Genomic DNA, 17,219 nt, shown 5'->3' on the forward strand with positions numbered 1-17,219 from the left:
TGCAAGTGACAGCGCCATCTGGTGGCTGAAGTAATCATGTCAATCAGGAACACAGAATGATGACGATGATGATGATAGAGACACAAAGTCCACTGAGGGAGGATTTTAAGGTGGATGGTTGGCTCAACAACCACCACTTGTTTCTGGCTTCCCCATAGACCCCCATATTAAAAAATCTAACAGCAAAAATAAACATGTTTACAGGCTGGTTGCTCTCTATAGCTGATTTTTCCATTCATGATGCTGTACAGTGGTGAATTTTTATCTAACTCACTCATTTAGATTAAAATAAGGCTTAAAGGTACGTATAATTACTATTATATTAGCCGCTGGGTTTCAGCAACCAGGCTTCATTCAGCTGACTCAGCTCTGATGGAGTCAAGCGCTGCCAAGATGGAGACAGCTGGAGTCACCGAGCTTCACTTAGCTCTTCATAAACCAGTGAGTGAAGTCATGGAGACCACGTCCATGTTTACACAGCCTGTGGATCCTGCTGATAAGGGTGTCAAATCAGACAACGATCATCTGGAGGCAAACAATGCACACTGTTGTTTTATTTGGACGGCTTCCATCTGAGCACGACTGTGAACGGCAGCCTGTGCTGCAGCTCTGCAAACCAAAACCAAAGCAGCAAGTCACGAAGCACAGATGTTAAAACAGCAACGACAGTGGAACCCTACACCGTTTAAAAGAACGTAAGAGCATAAACAAGACGTGGACGGAGGCGAGAAGATGACATTTTACTTTGCTGTTGCTAACCGGCACCATGTATGTATGAATGATGATGAATGAGTTTTTGTTGTGCGATGGTGACGTCCAAAAACGTTGATTTGATCCAACAGAACTGTCTTCATCAGAAACGAGGAGCGAACAACAAACATCCCAGTTCAGAAAATCACTGCAGCTTGAAATGCACCAACCGATGCGTCATAAAAAGTGTTTGAAGCGAGTCAGCAGAGTGTAATGACCTCAAACATGCACGACGTCACAGATCGATGAAGGATCGCATCATCTGCAAAGAACGGCAGGTTCGCAGCAGGAAGTCTGACATTCACACATAAAAAAACAAATGTTTAAAAATGATGGAAGTGCGATTTAATATATGAAAGATATTTAAGTTAAAATGACATTAAATAATACCAGAATTGACTCCATCAGCTGAGGAAGCCTGTGTGACAGAATCCTGACTGGAGAAATATGTTTGTTTTTATGGCTTTGAAACATTAAAAGAAATGTAAATATTCTCAGTGAAGATGGTTCGTTAATGTCAACTTACGAGCTTTTTCTGGGTCTTTCAACCACATATCGCTGCCTCTGTGTCCTCTTCTGCTCAGTTTAATGTGAACTTTACACCTTGGCCGTCTCAACAAGCAAACTGGTTGATAAAACTAGTAAGTGACCCTTGAGTTAAGATTTTTCTTGTCAAACTAGAAAAATATACTTTTAGTGCTATTTATTTGTTGATAACTCAAACTCTTCATTATTGATTTTATGAGCTATTTTAGTTCTTCTTGTTATATTGTCTTTACTTTTTATTTTTATGGTTGAACCGGGATAAAAATATTTCAGGCCAGAGGCAAATAAAATCAAATAACACAAAAATAAAAAGGAATAAAACACAAAAAAAGCTAAAAATGTTTTTGTCATGTGTAAAGTAAAATGCGACGCCGGTGGAGCCTGCTGATATGATGAAATAAAGTAGAGCAGGAAGGAATTCAGCAGTCATTAACGAAGCTCAGTGTTGACTTTAGACTAAAAATAACTGAAGGGGATGGACTGTGTGTGTGTGTGTGTGTGTGTGTGTGAGCGACAGTCATAAACAGCGTTCCTGCTCTCTGCTCGTTTCTCAGCAGACTCGAAGGTATAAATATCCTGACGATCGTCTAACGGTGCTAACGATGATAAACACCGGGGCTCTTCAGCTGCTCCCCACACTAACATGTGATGAAGTCAACTGGAACATTTTCATCCATCAGCCCCCGCCGTGTGCGGCGTAATCGTCCATCAGATCAACACCCCCTCGCTAACACCTCATCACACTGGGGCGCTTGTGTCACCTTTCAATGCACCGGGTCCTCCATTAGCGTCATTCTTCAACATGCAGGTCTTCAAAATACACGAAAGCTCGGACGAGGTTTGTTCTGTTGTCTGTGGGCTCAGTGAGGGGGGCTTCTGGGGATCAGAGTTTGTGACTCCGGCTCAGGTTTCCCTGTTTGTCACGTAACAGGTGGCCGTCTCTGATCAAAGGTGGGGGTGATGTTTTGGCATCAGTTGCGAGTGTCCACCGGCTCCTTGTCGATGACCTTTGACCCCTTCCACCTTTTGATGCTGCAGGCTGTTGTTCAGTCTGAAAACTCGTAAGTGTACCTTTTGAGCTTCGTGACGAGATCCTGTGAAGCTGAATGGTGATCTGGAGGAGGAAGGAAACAGAGTCCCCGAACTCATCAGAAACTCAACAGATCACCTGCGACACAGAGAGCCAGACAGCAGCAGGCAGAGCTTCCCATCATCTTTTATTGTATTTACACAGCTGGAACGGTGATACATCAGGTTCAGAACGGGGGTCAAGACTTCCTGTTAGACTTGATCAGAGAGTGCAGATCAATCAGGTGGGAGGAGCTGAGGCGGTTCAATTCTTTTATTATTTACTTTTTTTAATTTGTTATCTGATGAATATGGAAGCCCCCTCCTGACAGAAAATTCAACTTCTTTTGCACGACTAAAACCAAAATTAGCTAATGCAGTATCTCAGAATTTATAAGTACTTCGATCATAACTATGAGATAATTACGATAGTTTTTGTTTTAATCTGTTCTCGTTTCTACTTCTGTGATGGGAGCGGACTACAAAAGAGCAAAGACAATCTCATACAGTCTGACACTTGATGTTTCAAACTGAAATCAGTTTGGTGACGAAATTACACAAGAATAAAAACATCCGCACAGTTTTCAACCAGTGCCGGTACAAAAAACAAAAAAAAAACAGAAAAGAGTGCAAAGAAACAAGAAGAGAAATCACGTTTTGCTCCACAAGATTAAACCACTTCTGCACTTTTTAAATGAAAACAATCAGAAGTTAAAGATAATATAACAACGTGGTCAGCAGTGTCAGTTCAAGGCGTATTGTCTTATAATGGCAACACTGTTCGCATTTATGTCTTCAATTTCCTGAAAGCTTTATGGAGGTATGTTAGTCTGTCAACTTCCTGAGGATTACTTGGTAATATTTTCCAAAAATGGCAGCAGACATCGTGACAGACAGAATACGTTTGGACATGAACTACGGAGGCTCATTCCTGCCAAAAAACAGGCGCAGCAGAAATACAGCTCTCACAGATGATCTAAAACTATGATTCAGTAGTTCATTATAGTAATTAATCTAATTTATTCCACGTAACATTAAAACAGAAAACGGGGAAGTTAAAAAGAGTATGTGAGTAACATTTTTTAAGAATTTAAAGAAATCACTGACGCGTAATTTATTAATTGAAGGAGAATTTTTTTTATACCTTACATCATATTTATTGATTTTTAACAGTAATAGTCCTCCACACTGAATAAGCCCCAGACAAACACAAAGTGATTTTTCCTTTTCCTAAATTTTGTTCCTTGAGGCCACAGTGTGAACAGAAACATCCACTAATGTCATTGTGTTACTTGTTAAACAGCCTCTTGTGACACGAGTGTTTGCTAGAATGGCAGCTATCACATGTTTCGTAAAGTTAAAGGAACATTCTGATATTCTGAGACATCTTCTTGTTCCACTTATTCCTTCTGTGCCTTCAAGCCAGAAATAAATTCAACCAATTCACAATAAAAGCACAGGTTAAGTCACAGAAGCGCTGAGGATACACGGAGCATGTTACATGTGTCATTTGGGCACTGCTGATTGGCTGTTGGACCGTTCAGGCGGTGGTGGCGGCGTCCTTTCTGCCGATCTGACAGTAGAGAATCATGGCGAAGACCATGCCGAAAATCTGCAGAGGGAGACGACACACATCAGATAAGGAGACACTAAAGAAAGAGCCGCCATACATTAAAAATATCATTTATAGTACCTGATCTTCTTTTAGTATGAAGCTTCCTTATCATTTTATTGTTGCAGCATTATGCTGTGACTCCACACTTCCTGTAACCACTGAAAATAAAAGGCCCTCCTACATTTAACTGACAGAACTCAACATTTCCTAAACTTTTACTGTGAAACATTTGCAGGAACAATTCCCATACGGTACTTCAGATGTGGCTACTCCCATCCCTGTGTTACAGAAAATGACACAATTCCATATTTTTTACTTTATTACATATGATGGAACAGGAATCGAGTTGTATTACAGTCACTAAGAGTTTATCCAGCCTTGTTTTCTTTGCCTGGCCATTATTCGAGACCCAGCTTTTATTTGAGATTATACAGTAAACTGACCTCAGTGCTGCATTTGATAAAGGTGATAATGATCTCATTATGGACAGGCTAAGAGTGTGAGCTGGTACAGTTCTAGACCAGAAGTAGACTTAGTTTGTCTTTGTTGGTGAATTCTGTTCAGACAGAGTAAATATGTCTTATGGTGTGCAACAAGGTTCCGTCCTGGCCCCCCTTTTCTTTTTCTGTAGCAAGTCCGTTCTTGGTTTCTAAGTTGCACATAGGTTTATTTTATTTTATCTCACTCATAAATTTAGTTACTTTATATCTTTTTAATGTCTTTTGGTCGTCTACTGAAAATCTTCTCTGCTTTGCTTTTAATGTAGCTTATTTTTTGATCTTCAGTGAAGCACATTATCTTGCATCTTTTTGCATGTTCATTCAATGTGCTGTAACCTGCATAAATATAGTTATAATGTATGCATTTTTATTTTAATGTGTATCATTTCAGTGGCTCTCTGGCTGGCGTAGATGCTATGAGGTTTTGAAATATGTAGTCATGTTAATTACTTAATAAAATTGTGTGTAGAACTTCTTTATATTAATGCTGGGTCCAACTCAAGGTAAGATCATTGTTTTGGGTTTTTTTTAGTTTAGTATGAGAAATTATCTCAACTATCTTTACTGTAAATAATTCAATTGGTAGATTTTTGGTGGCAGTAAAGAGCCGTGGGTGTGGCTTTAGTAAACAGGAAATATGCATTATTGTTATTGTTTCTCATTGTGTGTGTGTGTGTGTGTGTGTGTGTGTGTGTGTGTGTGTGTACTGACCAGCAGGATTGCGATGGCAAAGGCGATACCCAGCACCACCTCCATGTTTTTCTCCATCAGACGGATGATTTGGGTGGAGCAGGGCTACAGGACGAGACCATGACATCAGCATACGTAATCACACTGCTCATCAGTTTTATACTGATTAATCTTCAACAACTGATATTTTCCACAGTTGTTCTGACTAATAAACTATTTGCAATTTTAAATTACTTCAAATTATATTTTAGACTCATCGTATTTACACTTTTAAAGATTCAAATGTTAAGTGATGTTTCATCTCTGTAGAAAGTCTCAAGTCTCCGCAGGTCGATAACCCCGCCGGCTGCCTGGGAGGATGGACATCAACCTAAACACTGACTGACTCGTTAGCGGTGACTCGAGCGAGACTGCAGTCACACACTGAAGCTCGGGCCTCACCGTGGTGTAGACGGAGGACTTGCATTCTGGTTCGGTGCCATTGCAGCGGCAGGAGTCGGGAAGCTTCTCCCAGTCTGATGGTCCGTTCACAAGACCACAACACTTCAGCTGCAAAGAAAACAACACACACCAACACACTGCTCAGTAATTCAGATCCTGATTACAGCTGAGAAACCAGCTCCGGCTGACTGGCAGCAGACTTTATCAAGGTCATGGATTTACATTGTTACAGAGTGCGTGTGAGAGAAAGTCTGATGCTTGTGTGTCTAGTGGGTCTCCATGGTAACTACAGCCTGACTGATGGATGAGTAGATCAATACTTCAGCAGATATAAGCTGATCACAGATAAATCAGTACTAATGTTGACAAGTATACAGAGTGCTAACGTTTTATAGGCGGTACTTTCATTAGTATTTAACCCCTGTACTTCAGGTATGCAGGTGTGTGTGCAGGTAAATCTGTGACAAATCTTTCTCACAAATTGCCGATTTGTGTCCTCAAATAACAAATTTAGAAATTCACGTCACTGTGCTCAATATTTGTTTTTTTGACCTGTAGATCGATGTAATTAATTACTTTTTTTATATTGATTGAAATGTCAATGGGTTTGCTACTTAATACTTTTATCTCATCTGAAAATAGTGGACAGCAGACAAACAGCCTGTTACACGATGTTCCATTTATATCTAACGTCACCTGACCTCATGGTGGCGCCAGACAGTTGCTTTTCATCATACTGATTGTAATGTTTCCAATATAAACTGAAGAAAGTTGAATTATTTATTCACTTCTGTAACAAAGTTAACACGTACATCCTGCTGTCTAACCGACACATGACAGCGGACAGGTAGGAACGCTGGTCGTTGCTGCCCTCTGGTGGTCGAGGGTATTAATAACTCCTGTCACAATGGGCGCAGCTACCTGTGCTTTAATAAGAGACTTAAATAACAGTTACCTTCCCTAGTAACTGATAACTTTTAGAGGCAATAATTAGTAAAGTAACAAAATTAGTTTTGAGAAAAATAATTAGTAATTATTACCAATTACTAATTTTCAGCACAATACTGAGCTGAAATATAACGAACAACAAACTATGATTTGTGGAAAGTGTTGTTAATGGAGTGAATGTGTGTGTGTGTGTGTGTGTGTGTGTGTGTGTGTGTGTGTGTGTGTGTGTGCGCGTGTATTACCTCCTTCTGCAGTTTCTCCAGGTCGGCCTTCACATCGTCGGGTTGTTTTGACAGAGGGGTCAACTTTTCCAGACGCTCCTTGATCCAGTCCTTCACCTGCACACACACACACACACACACACACAAGCACACACACACACACACACACACACACACACACACGCACACAACATAAACATTATAAACTGTGATCCTCCCAACAAACCGATGACACTGCAGGTGATGTGAGGGCGGCGTCACTTCCTGTTTTACCTTATTCTCGCTCACGGCTCCCACGATGCCCGCTGCCACCAGGAGGATGAAGATTAAGAGGAGGCTGATGAAGAACTGAGGGAGGAGAGAGGGAAAAGATTTTGTAATTATGTCAAGATGAGAATTATGTTTCCCAAAGTCTTCTCTGTGTGCACACAGCATCAACAGCTGCCTTTTTTACCTCATTCATCATCACAACATTATCTACGTGATTTGTTAAGCTCAGTACTTCAGCGCCTGCTGCAGGGGGTCTGGCAGGTGGAGCTGCCTGGAAGGCTCAACTCAGGGAACAAGATTTTTTCAATAACGGCTCATTTGCAGAGTGTCATTCTCCAAAAAATACAGAAAAATAATATTTTTTCTACAAAATAAAAATGAGTGAAGCCAGGAAACAGATGCTGTAGAAAGGATGATGTGATTCCCACCAGCAGCAGCATGCAGCGGTTCTCTTTGATGGCTCCACAGCAGCCCAGGAAGCCGAGCACCATGATGATCACTCCGATGGCGATCATCAGGTCGATGCCGGGAAGAGATTCATTAGTGATCTGAAGAGGAGGAGGTGGCAGACAGGAAATCAGTCATTTACACTGGTGACAACAAAAACAACAACATCTGGACTGTGTGATTGGCTCGAGTCAGTGTCATGTTGATCTGCGTTGGTGTGGGTGTTGAAGAAGCTGCGTCAGTCCTGTCGGTGCACTGTGAGTCTCACCAGGTTTCCATCCTTGCTGACTTTCAGGTAGATGGAGACACCGAGGATGATGCAACCACTAATCTGTAGGAGAGAGAGGTGAAACTTCAGAACGAGCATCACTTGATTCTACTGGTGACAATCTGGCGACATCTGGTGGAGAAAACCTGCAGCAACTAAAACTCCACAACCACACACACGATATCTGCGAATCAAACAGGCAGGATGTCATGAAATTCACCGAGTAGATCTGTTAAAAAAAAAAAACTTTCCTCTAGCGCCACCCTCAGGACAAAAAGACACTTTCTACAGCTCAAGAAAACTTGAGCTGCACAGAAAGAACATTTTATTTCTACGTTCTACGTTCAGAATGGAATAAAATAAACTACATGGACAGAAATCTGTAGACGCCTGAACAGTCCGCTGATATGTGCTGGGCGAACGTGTGAACAGTAAGAAGTTTGTCGGGTGTTTGTCATGAACAACTGGACCAAAGAGCAGCAGCTGATCCTCAGGACCTCAGAGACTCCGGTCCACCAGATGAGAGACATGCATTATTGAGCACTCGTACAATTAGCCGACGCAAACTCGCTCCTGTGCTGTAGCCGAGTAATTATCCGCCATCAATATTTCATCGTCAGAACTGCTGGCACACGGCAAAGAAAACAGAGCCGAAAAACAGACCGGTCAGAGCACACGCCGGCGTGTTTCCATGGAGACAAATCAGATGATGCTGATGAACTGGACACACATGAACAAACAGAGAAACGTTTCCCAGCCTGAGCTGACGGGAAAGTTTATTTATCGTGTGAAAATAAAAGCTGGGTTTCTGTCTCCATGTGCACAGACATGTTTTTAGTTCATTCTGTATGAATTTTAATTAAAATCTAAATCATTATTTGTACTAAACATTACATTAAGTATGTTTTGGTTGTGTGGAATGAGTTTCAAATAGAATTTATTTCTTCTTCTTCTCTTCAACTTCACAACTTCACAGTTTATTACGTCTCATTAACTTTACTTCTTTTTTTCATTAAATTTTACCTTATTTAAATGTATTAATTCACTTCATGATGTTAATAAAGCTCTGAACAACATGACGGGGGTTACAACATCGGCTACTAAAGCCAAATACATGCATACATGCACGCACACACACACACACACACTAATTAGTTTTTTTAATTTGACGTCAGTATTTTCAACTTCTGTGATTTTTTTTTTCGACGGATCATTTACTCTCCTGAATGAACGGAAACAGACGTGACAAACAGGAGAAGGACATGACCTCGGACCACACACACACACACAAACACACACACACACACACACACACACACACACACACACACACACGTAATGCCACCACACCCTCCACCTATTTATACTTCATAGTCTTATTCAGGAAGGCAGATAAATAAATCTGAGTCACACCTACAGAAGCACAAACCTGACCAGTGGAACCAGTGCCACCGCAGTCGCTGATTGGTTAAAAGCATCATCAGAGTGTTGAAGTTCATTCTTCAGGATGTTACACCTACACCATGACAGCCGAAATCTCAGTCCACAAACACTGACTTCACCGGTGACGTTACACTAATTATACCACTTTTTGGTCGTCTCGTCTTTGTCGAGCTTCAGAGAGTTTCAGCTCGTTGTTTATCTGCCTGGACTCAACCTCACTGTTCTGGTTCACTCTCGGCTCTCTCAAAAGCTGGGCAGCAAACAGCACACAGACCAGCTGGGGAACAGAGTGAAGCATTTAGCTGCTAATGAGCTGGAGGAGACCAAAAACAGAGCTCACAGCTTGTCTCTGCTGCCCCCAAATGGCCAATCAGTTGCTGCAGGTTCAAATGTTCCGTAAAATCAGCTTAAACTAAAGCGAAGTACTAAACACACGATTAAATCAAAAGTATAACAAAGTAAAGCACAAATCTGGACCTGCTGGTGGCGCTACAGGAGAACACGGGACCACCAGAATCGGTGGGATTCATCCTCTGGCCACCATGAACGTCATGTGAATCATCCATTTTTGACAAGTTTTAATCTGGTGAAATTAAATTAAATTAACTATTCAGGTAAAATTCAGCTTGTCTCACTGCATGTCTTTAGGCTAATCTTAGCCCCGGGCTAACTCAGCCCCTTTTCACACACACACACACACACACACACACACACAAACACACACACACACACACACACATTGTTAACCCCGGGCTAACCTGAGCCCTTCACACTGCATCTCGACCAGCCCTGGGTTGGGTGTCCACTGAAACACACGACTAACGTGTACCAGACGGTTTCAGCCCTGCTTCACACTGACGTGTTCAGTTGAAGCTACAGCCTCCGGTCAGGGTTAGCCCACCTTCAGGTGTTAGTAGGACTACAGCACTGAAGTCTGGATTGTTTGAACAACAAACACAAAGACCAACAGCCTGCTGGTGCGAACGCCGCCCGAGGAAAAAGCCTCCATCAGCGTGCTCGCACTGTGTTTGTGGTTGACACGTCTGCCCTCACACAGCAAAGCCTTCAAAGACGAGAAAAACAGACCGCTTCAGCTGTTTGGTGGTTTCACAACAGACCTCTTACTCTGCTTTTTCCTCTTTCTTCTTCCTCTATGTCCTCAGCTGCTTTGTCTATACACTTCTTTCACCTTTTCCCTGTTTCCTCTAGCTGCCATTTACTTCATGTCATGTGTCACGTTAGCTTGAGCTGTCAGTCATCCATCGACAAGTGGCGTCCGGTAACAAAGTCGTGGAAAAGCAATGGGGACAAATGGTGACTGGATATGTGCATTTTAAAGCAGGGGAGAGATTTCCTGCTTTTCTACAGTTTCACCTGTTTCATCAGTGGAAAAAAAAAACAGCCAACCTGTTTATCTCTGAAGGTGGTTGCCAACGGAAACAACTGAGTCACGCTGGAGTGAAAGAAAGAACCACACAAACATTGAATGAAAAGCTTTTTACTGAGTTTGTGGATCTTTGTTATCACCGATAACAGACGGAAACTCTGAATGTGGGGCCAAAACGACGAGACCGACTGGGATCATCCACCAACATACAGGCAGAAAAACCAGATCCGCCATCTGATGCAGCACAAAGATCGCAGTTCACTCATTAACACGTCTCTGCGGAAGAGGACATGACAAGGACGATGGCGGGACATAAAAGAGCCAAAAGATACAAACAGAGCTCTAGAGTAAAACAGAGGGAGCGATTACGAGAGGTCTCTGGATCCTATTTATCCTCCATCAACAGGATCTCTCTCAGCCGGCCGAGTGCTGCGCTGAAGAAGACGTATTTTAACTTTCAGCAACGGGAGATTCAAACCTGCGTCAGTGAGTCAACGCACCTGCAGAGCAACACGCTGGAGCCACCTGAGGCCTCAGCAGGTGTGAAAAACAAACACACCTCCGGTCAGAGGAAATGATCTCAAACCAGGATCACAACTCATCAGGATTACATCTGATTTATACTTGATCAGGATTGTAGTTCATCAGGATTAGATCTGATTAGGATTATAGATTATTAGGATTACAGTTATTTGAGATTAAATTTGATCTGAATTACATCTGACCTGAATTACCGTTGATCACCATTGCAGTCATGCAGGATTAGTTTATATCAGATAATCAGGATTAAAACCTGATTACACTTGAAAATGATCACAGTTGATCAGGATTAGGTTGCCGTTAGGGTCAAGATTATATCTGATCAGGATTATAGTTAAAAAGGATTCCATCAGGATTATGGTCCATAAGCATTAAAGGTCAGTTGTATTATAATGATTACAGTTAATCACTTCAACGGTTCATAATCAGGGACAGAGATTCCCTGAGGCTTTTTGTCCCTGCTGGGTTCCTGTAGACTGCTGATCGCTGCTCTCCACCACAACAATTTCTCCTTCTTGGGCAACAACTAACAAACATTGTGAAAAGAATAATTACGAGGTCGACTGCGGCGTTCTGTCGGGTAACGTGGAGACGGCGCGGTTCATTCCTCAGCGGTGACTCACAGGCAGCGAGCAACACGGTAGTAATGAGTCACTGTGTGACTGAGACACAACCTGAGCTGCGGGTTTCACTGTGAATCCATCAGGCCAGCGAGCAGACAAGGCAGCCCGTTACACAACAGACACACACACACAGGTGTGCACAGTCCTGAGTCCACTGAGCCTCCAGTCCACAGGGTCTGCGCCCTTACTGAGGTCTACCTGCCTCAACAGGTGTTAAATGCAGACAGACACAATTCCTCGTTCTCTGTAGAACGGATGATTGACAGCTCACTCCTTTACTTAGAACACGTGAACGTGAACCCGACTAGAACACACAGTGGTTGGACTGGTTCTCAAACCGGAAAAACACGGCCGCCGTTCTGGAAACTTTGCTTTTCTCAGAGGCGGAATGAGCAGCTGATGGTTAAACAGGATGATCTGAACCTCCTGAACCTCCGAGCTCTCCGACTTGTTCGTCTCGTGTTGGTCGGATCTTCAGGAGGCGTGGTGTGACATCACAGCAGCGGTGCAAGAAGAAGTATAATACCACAATATAATAACACTTCATTACACATAAAAGTCCTGTTTTCAAATGTTAATAGGAAAAGTAAAAGTACTGATGTTGAAGAACGACCCCTGCAGCTGGTATTTATTGTTAAATCCTTACTGCTTATGAAAATGTTTCAGTTCTGAGGCCTCGTCCGTTATCAACTTTCACTGGATTCTTATCATGACAATACAACATCACATATTTTTACTTTCATGTCGATGCTGAAAAGTCTTCAAATCAAATATCCAGTTCTTTTAAAATGTGTAAAATCCAACAATGACAACATGAGCAGACGTCGGCGCTGTGCTCCTGTGCTAACACACTCAGTATTAGTCAGTTAGCATGTATTTAGTCACTGGGCTGGAGTGTTTTCTTTCTGTTTGCATCTATTTGCTCTGCAGGAATCCTTCCTGAATGCAGCCTCTATTATTCATGGAGTGCATGAGCACTCTGCGCCGCTAAAAGGCATTAATATACAGACACAGAGCTGCGCAGGATTGGTTATTTCTCCTCCGTCGCAGGCCGTAAAAGCACCGCTGTTTGACAAGATGAGTGTTCAGAGAGCTACAGCTCATCACTGACACTACGCAGCTCGCTGTGCGACATGCAGAGACCGACATCAGAGGACAGAAACAGATTTCAAACAACAAAATTAATACATTCTTTTCCACACATGGTTCAGCATCACTTAGCAACTGGAGTACAGCCACAAGTTACAACAAACTACAGTGAATAGGAAGCCTCCCCCACCCCCACCACCATCATCATCATCATCATGTAAACACATCATGCCGTGTCCACTGAGTGGTCAGAATCAGGTTAACATCGATTTGTCATCATTTCTGGGAATATGAGAGAAGGACTGAAATAACCTGGCGGTCAAACAGCAGCAGGTTTCTGTTAAACACGACCCCGAGCGAAAGGAGCTCACTTTGATTTGCTTACATTATTTCTGACATGTTTGAAAAACAGGAAGGATGCGATGCAGGAAGTCATCACAGTTTGGAGAATGTTTGGAAGCCTGGAAGCTGGCGGACGGTGATAAAAGCTTTACTCGAGTCTGACTTATCCCACTTTTTACTCCATCACACTCGTCTGACATCTTTGGCTGCTTAAACACGTGTTTTGTTATTAATTAAAATACCCAGCAGGTTATGTAAATACAGCTGAAACGATTAGCCAATTAATCAATTAGACGACTGACAGAAAAAGAATGATGAGCTCTTCTGATGATGTTTCAGCTGTAAAATCATTTGATGTTTGATTTGCTGCTTTTCCTCTGAATGATCTGAATGATCTGAATGTGTTTGTAATAATGTGGAGCTTTGGACTAAACAAACACTGTGAAGGCGTCACTTTGGCCTCATCGTCACCACATTTCTCACTGTTTTCACAATGTTTCCAAACCAATTGATCGATTAATGGAGGAAATAATCAACAGACTGATCCAGAATGAAAAGAATCATTATTCGCAGTCCCGGGGGCTTTACTTGTAACAGAGTATCTTTACAGTGTTTTATTAGCATTTTAACTAAACAAAGAATCCTTCACCGAGTAACCGACAGTGATGAGAAATCTGTTCATTTGATCATGTACGTCTCCAAATATTCCTCTAAACTGAGAACATTTCAGCCTCTGAGAAAGAGCTGCAGGCGCGTCCATACGTGGTAACTACAGTGATGAATGACATGTCTGTGTTAAGAGCCGCTTCGACAGCTTCCTCGTCTTCTCGTGCTGTAAGACCGGAAACCAGTGAGGAAGAGCCGCGACTGAGACACTACAATAACAACTCACTGCAGCAGAGAGACAGAGCGGGTACCGCGTGCTCACAAAATCCTGTTTCCACATTTCATTAGCTCAGTTTAGTTCCGACAAAGCAGCTCTGTCACTGTTGTGTAATCAATGCAAACGCTGTGGGCGGAGTCTGAGGACGACAGTCTCCGGAGGGAACGAGTGAAACGTAATTAGAGGAATTTGCAGTTCGTAGTCTGAACCCGTCTTTCATCTCTCAACTATTTCTCTGTCTGCTCAGAACTGTCAGATGTGTCCATGTAAGCGCCGCGTGTGCCTACATTTCCCATGATGCTCTTGAGGTCGGTCACTTTAATGATGACGCAACCATGAAGCAACCTGACTCAGAAAGGCAGGAACTAGCTATTAGCCTCCACCCGTAACGAACCAGGTAAGACTGTAGCCACAAAACTGCGGTACTACATGCTACTTGTTAAATAAACGTTATCGGTGAAAGACTGTGTTATTTATTCAAACTCAGAGGTAAGATAATCAGAGGAAAAGGTTGCATCTCATTCAGAGTCTAATAAGAAGATGGATCTCTGTGTGTCCAACACAGAAATAAGTTCAGGATGTTCAGCGTGATTGTGTTTGTGCTCAGAGCCACGTGCTCAGAATATTCTAAGGATCTGTCCACACAAACGGACACAGAGCTGCAAACCTTTATTTGCTATTTGCAAGTTGTTATCATGAGAACTGAGTGTTGTATGATTGCTGTTTCTAGTGTTAATTCATTAACGTTTCAGTCCAGAAGATGGACCTGATTCAGCAAGCTTTCATTTTTTCACTGTAAACCTGAGACACAGATGTTGGCTGGTTCTGGGGATTCACTCCAAATTAAACACTTTAACTCAGCAAAAAAAATTAAAGTTAGTCTTGTATTTGGTTCTTCACATTTAAAACGACTGTGTGAAAAATAAAAAAGAGAGCGAGCTAAAGAAAGAAGCCAACTTTGACCTGCTCGTTACGTCATTAAGCTTCTACAACTGAACATTTTGCCAAAACATGCAGTTTAATTTGCAGCGACAGGCCTTCAGATGATCTGACAGGCACTTCTTTTGAAGCATACTTAGCCTAGCTTAGCACAAATACTTAAAGTAAGTGGAAACTGCTGGACTACATCCACCAAAACTGGAAATAATACAACGTCCCACAACTCTTTTCTGTCTGGGTGCTAATCTCGTGGTTGTTGGTCTTCATCGCTAACAGCCGATTAGACCACCACGCCTCCTTTGATAAGCATTTCACAACTCCACCTTTGTGGTGGCAGATCTGATAATGATGATGTGTGCATTACAGCACTGTTACACAAACAAACCTTCAACAAGTACCACCAGGTTTGTGTTGAGCAACAGCCTAAATGACTGAGTGGAGCTGGGGATTATTATTAAAATGGGAAACTCCCAGCAGAGAATGAAGCAAGATGGGCCAAATCAAACTCTGACTGAGCAGCGTTCGGTCGAGGAGCGGAGGGATGTGAGGCTGCAGATGATGGAGGCCGAGCGGTGGAGCCACGCCCTGAAACCGAGCCGGCGTTTGTTTGAGGAAGGAGAGGCGGCGAGATGATAAAGAGCCGACGCAACCTGTTCTGCACCACTGACCAACCGGTTGACTGAAGCAACAAATGGAAGCGAGAGGCCGACAGAGAAACCAGAAAACACAACAAGCTGCCGCACAGAAACTGATGGAAATAAATTAAATGAAGAAACTCCTGCTTGAAGAAAACAGTTCAAATATAAAAGACTGAAATAAAAACGCTTGTTTAAAGTTAAACAAAAACCCAGAACAGAAAACAGGTGGAAAAAAATGAAAAAAGGTACAAAATAGAGTAAATAATAATAACTTCTTAAATTAAAAGCTGCATCACAGCTTGTAAGATCAGTATAAGACACACATGAACTGAACAGCAGTGCAACACATGAGCTGCATCACAACTGAGGCACCATTCAAACAATGTGAGGGACAAACCAGATAAAGCTGCCACGGACAGAATTAACAGCAACGTGATTTAAACATGGCACATGAAACACTTCTCTGCAGTATTAACACTGGTCCAGTGCATCACCTGTAAGCGTTAAGAAGTTTGACCTGATGTACAAAGATCTTAAATTACTACGTCCTGTTTTCCAGACTCACCCAGAAAAGAAGGTTGAAGAAGAAGAGAAGGTATTTGACGCATTTATTCACAGCCATGGCTTTTCTTTAGTCGTTCCTCCTCCGCGGCTTCTCAATCTCGACTCGCTGCCCTCGACAGACTCAACCTTCCTGCAGAATGGAGGCAGATATGGACACTCCCTCAGGCTAGTGAAACAGACCAGCCTGTTCTACCTGTTTCCTCTGGCTGAGGGTGCGTCCCTGTTGGCTTCCCTCCCCTGCATCCTCCTTTTCTTTCCTAAACCTGCTCCTCGTCCACTGGATGGATCGGTGCAAAAATGACTACAGACATTGATGGTACCTAGACGAAGTATGACTTTCCCTCTAGCAACTGCAAAATATATCGCTGTACATGTACACGGTAAATCACACTAAACACATGATCCACTCAGCATATTAGCAGGTTGTACTCAAACAGCTCTAAATTGACTTTAGCTTTTGAGGCAGGTCAGTAAAGTACAACACTTAGACTTTACCCACGATCCAATTACATTCCCTCAGGTGTCATTTCCTGCCATGGATCATTTTCGTTAATCCTATTTGGCAACAACCACTTTCACAGAATAAAATAATGAGAACGTACCTGAAAAACCGGGAGACGTGACCACAAAATCACAGGAAGGCGTTTCATCAGCAAGTTTATCTGAAATGAGTCAAATGCTGCAATTTCCCGAAAATTTGTGTTTGGAGAGGAAATCAATTGATCGCAGACTCGAAGATCTTTGAAAATGCCGATCAATACACCGCGATCAGATTAACATTATCACAGACTCGGGATTGGGAGCATTATCTTTTAATCTGCAGTGAAGCTGAAGTAGTCAAACAACACATCAACACAAAGGCACAATCAGTGACACATCACTCTATTACCATCTAGTGGCGGCTGTGAGAACTACAACACAAGCAGCAAACACTTCAACTACACTTCCCTCCTTTTTACACAAGTTTTCCTTCTTACCACCAGTTAGCCATCGGCTAACTGCAGTAC

General features: G+C 42.4%; 1 protein-coding gene across 1 annotated transcript; it reads right to left on the reverse strand.

The window, feature by feature from the left end:
* Positions 1 to 3,024: 3,024 nt before the first annotated feature.
* On the reverse strand, positions 3,025 to 16,946 carry LOC121625525 (tetraspanin-8-like). Its single transcript, XM_041963637.1, has 9 exons — positions 16,815 to 16,946; positions 16,214 to 16,342; positions 7,765 to 7,827; positions 7,478 to 7,597; positions 7,053 to 7,127; positions 6,801 to 6,896; positions 5,611 to 5,718; positions 5,191 to 5,274; positions 3,025 to 3,976 (listed from the first exon to the last, which is right to left on the reverse strand). The coding sequence occupies exons 2-9, from the start codon at positions 16,268 to 16,270 to the stop codon at positions 3,905 to 3,907; spliced, it is 675 nt and encodes a 224-aa protein (XP_041819571.1). The 5' UTR covers positions 16,271 to 16,342; positions 16,815 to 16,946; the 3' UTR covers positions 3,025 to 3,904.
* Positions 16,947 to 17,219: the final 273 nt, after the last annotated feature.

This window comes from Chelmon rostratus, chromosome 22, assembly GCF_017976325.1.
Source record: "Chelmon rostratus isolate fCheRos1 chromosome 22, fCheRos1.pri, whole genome shotgun sequence".
Taxonomy (NCBI): domain Eukaryota; kingdom Metazoa; phylum Chordata; class Actinopteri; order Chaetodontiformes; family Chaetodontidae; genus Chelmon; species Chelmon rostratus.

Coding starts and splice junctions, on each gene's coding strand:
- LOC121625525 (XM_041963637.1), bottom strand. CDS start 16,270: ATGGCTGTGAATAAATGCGTCAAATACCTTCTCTTCTTCTTCAACCTT. Junction 7,598..7,764: donor TCAGCAAGGATGGAAACCTG/GTGAGACTCACA, acceptor CCTCCTCTTCAG/ATCACTAATGAATCTCTTCC. Junction 3,977..5,190: donor TTGCCATCGCAATCCTGCTG/GTCAGTACACAC, acceptor CTCCCTCTGCAG/ATTTTCGGCATGGTCTTCGC.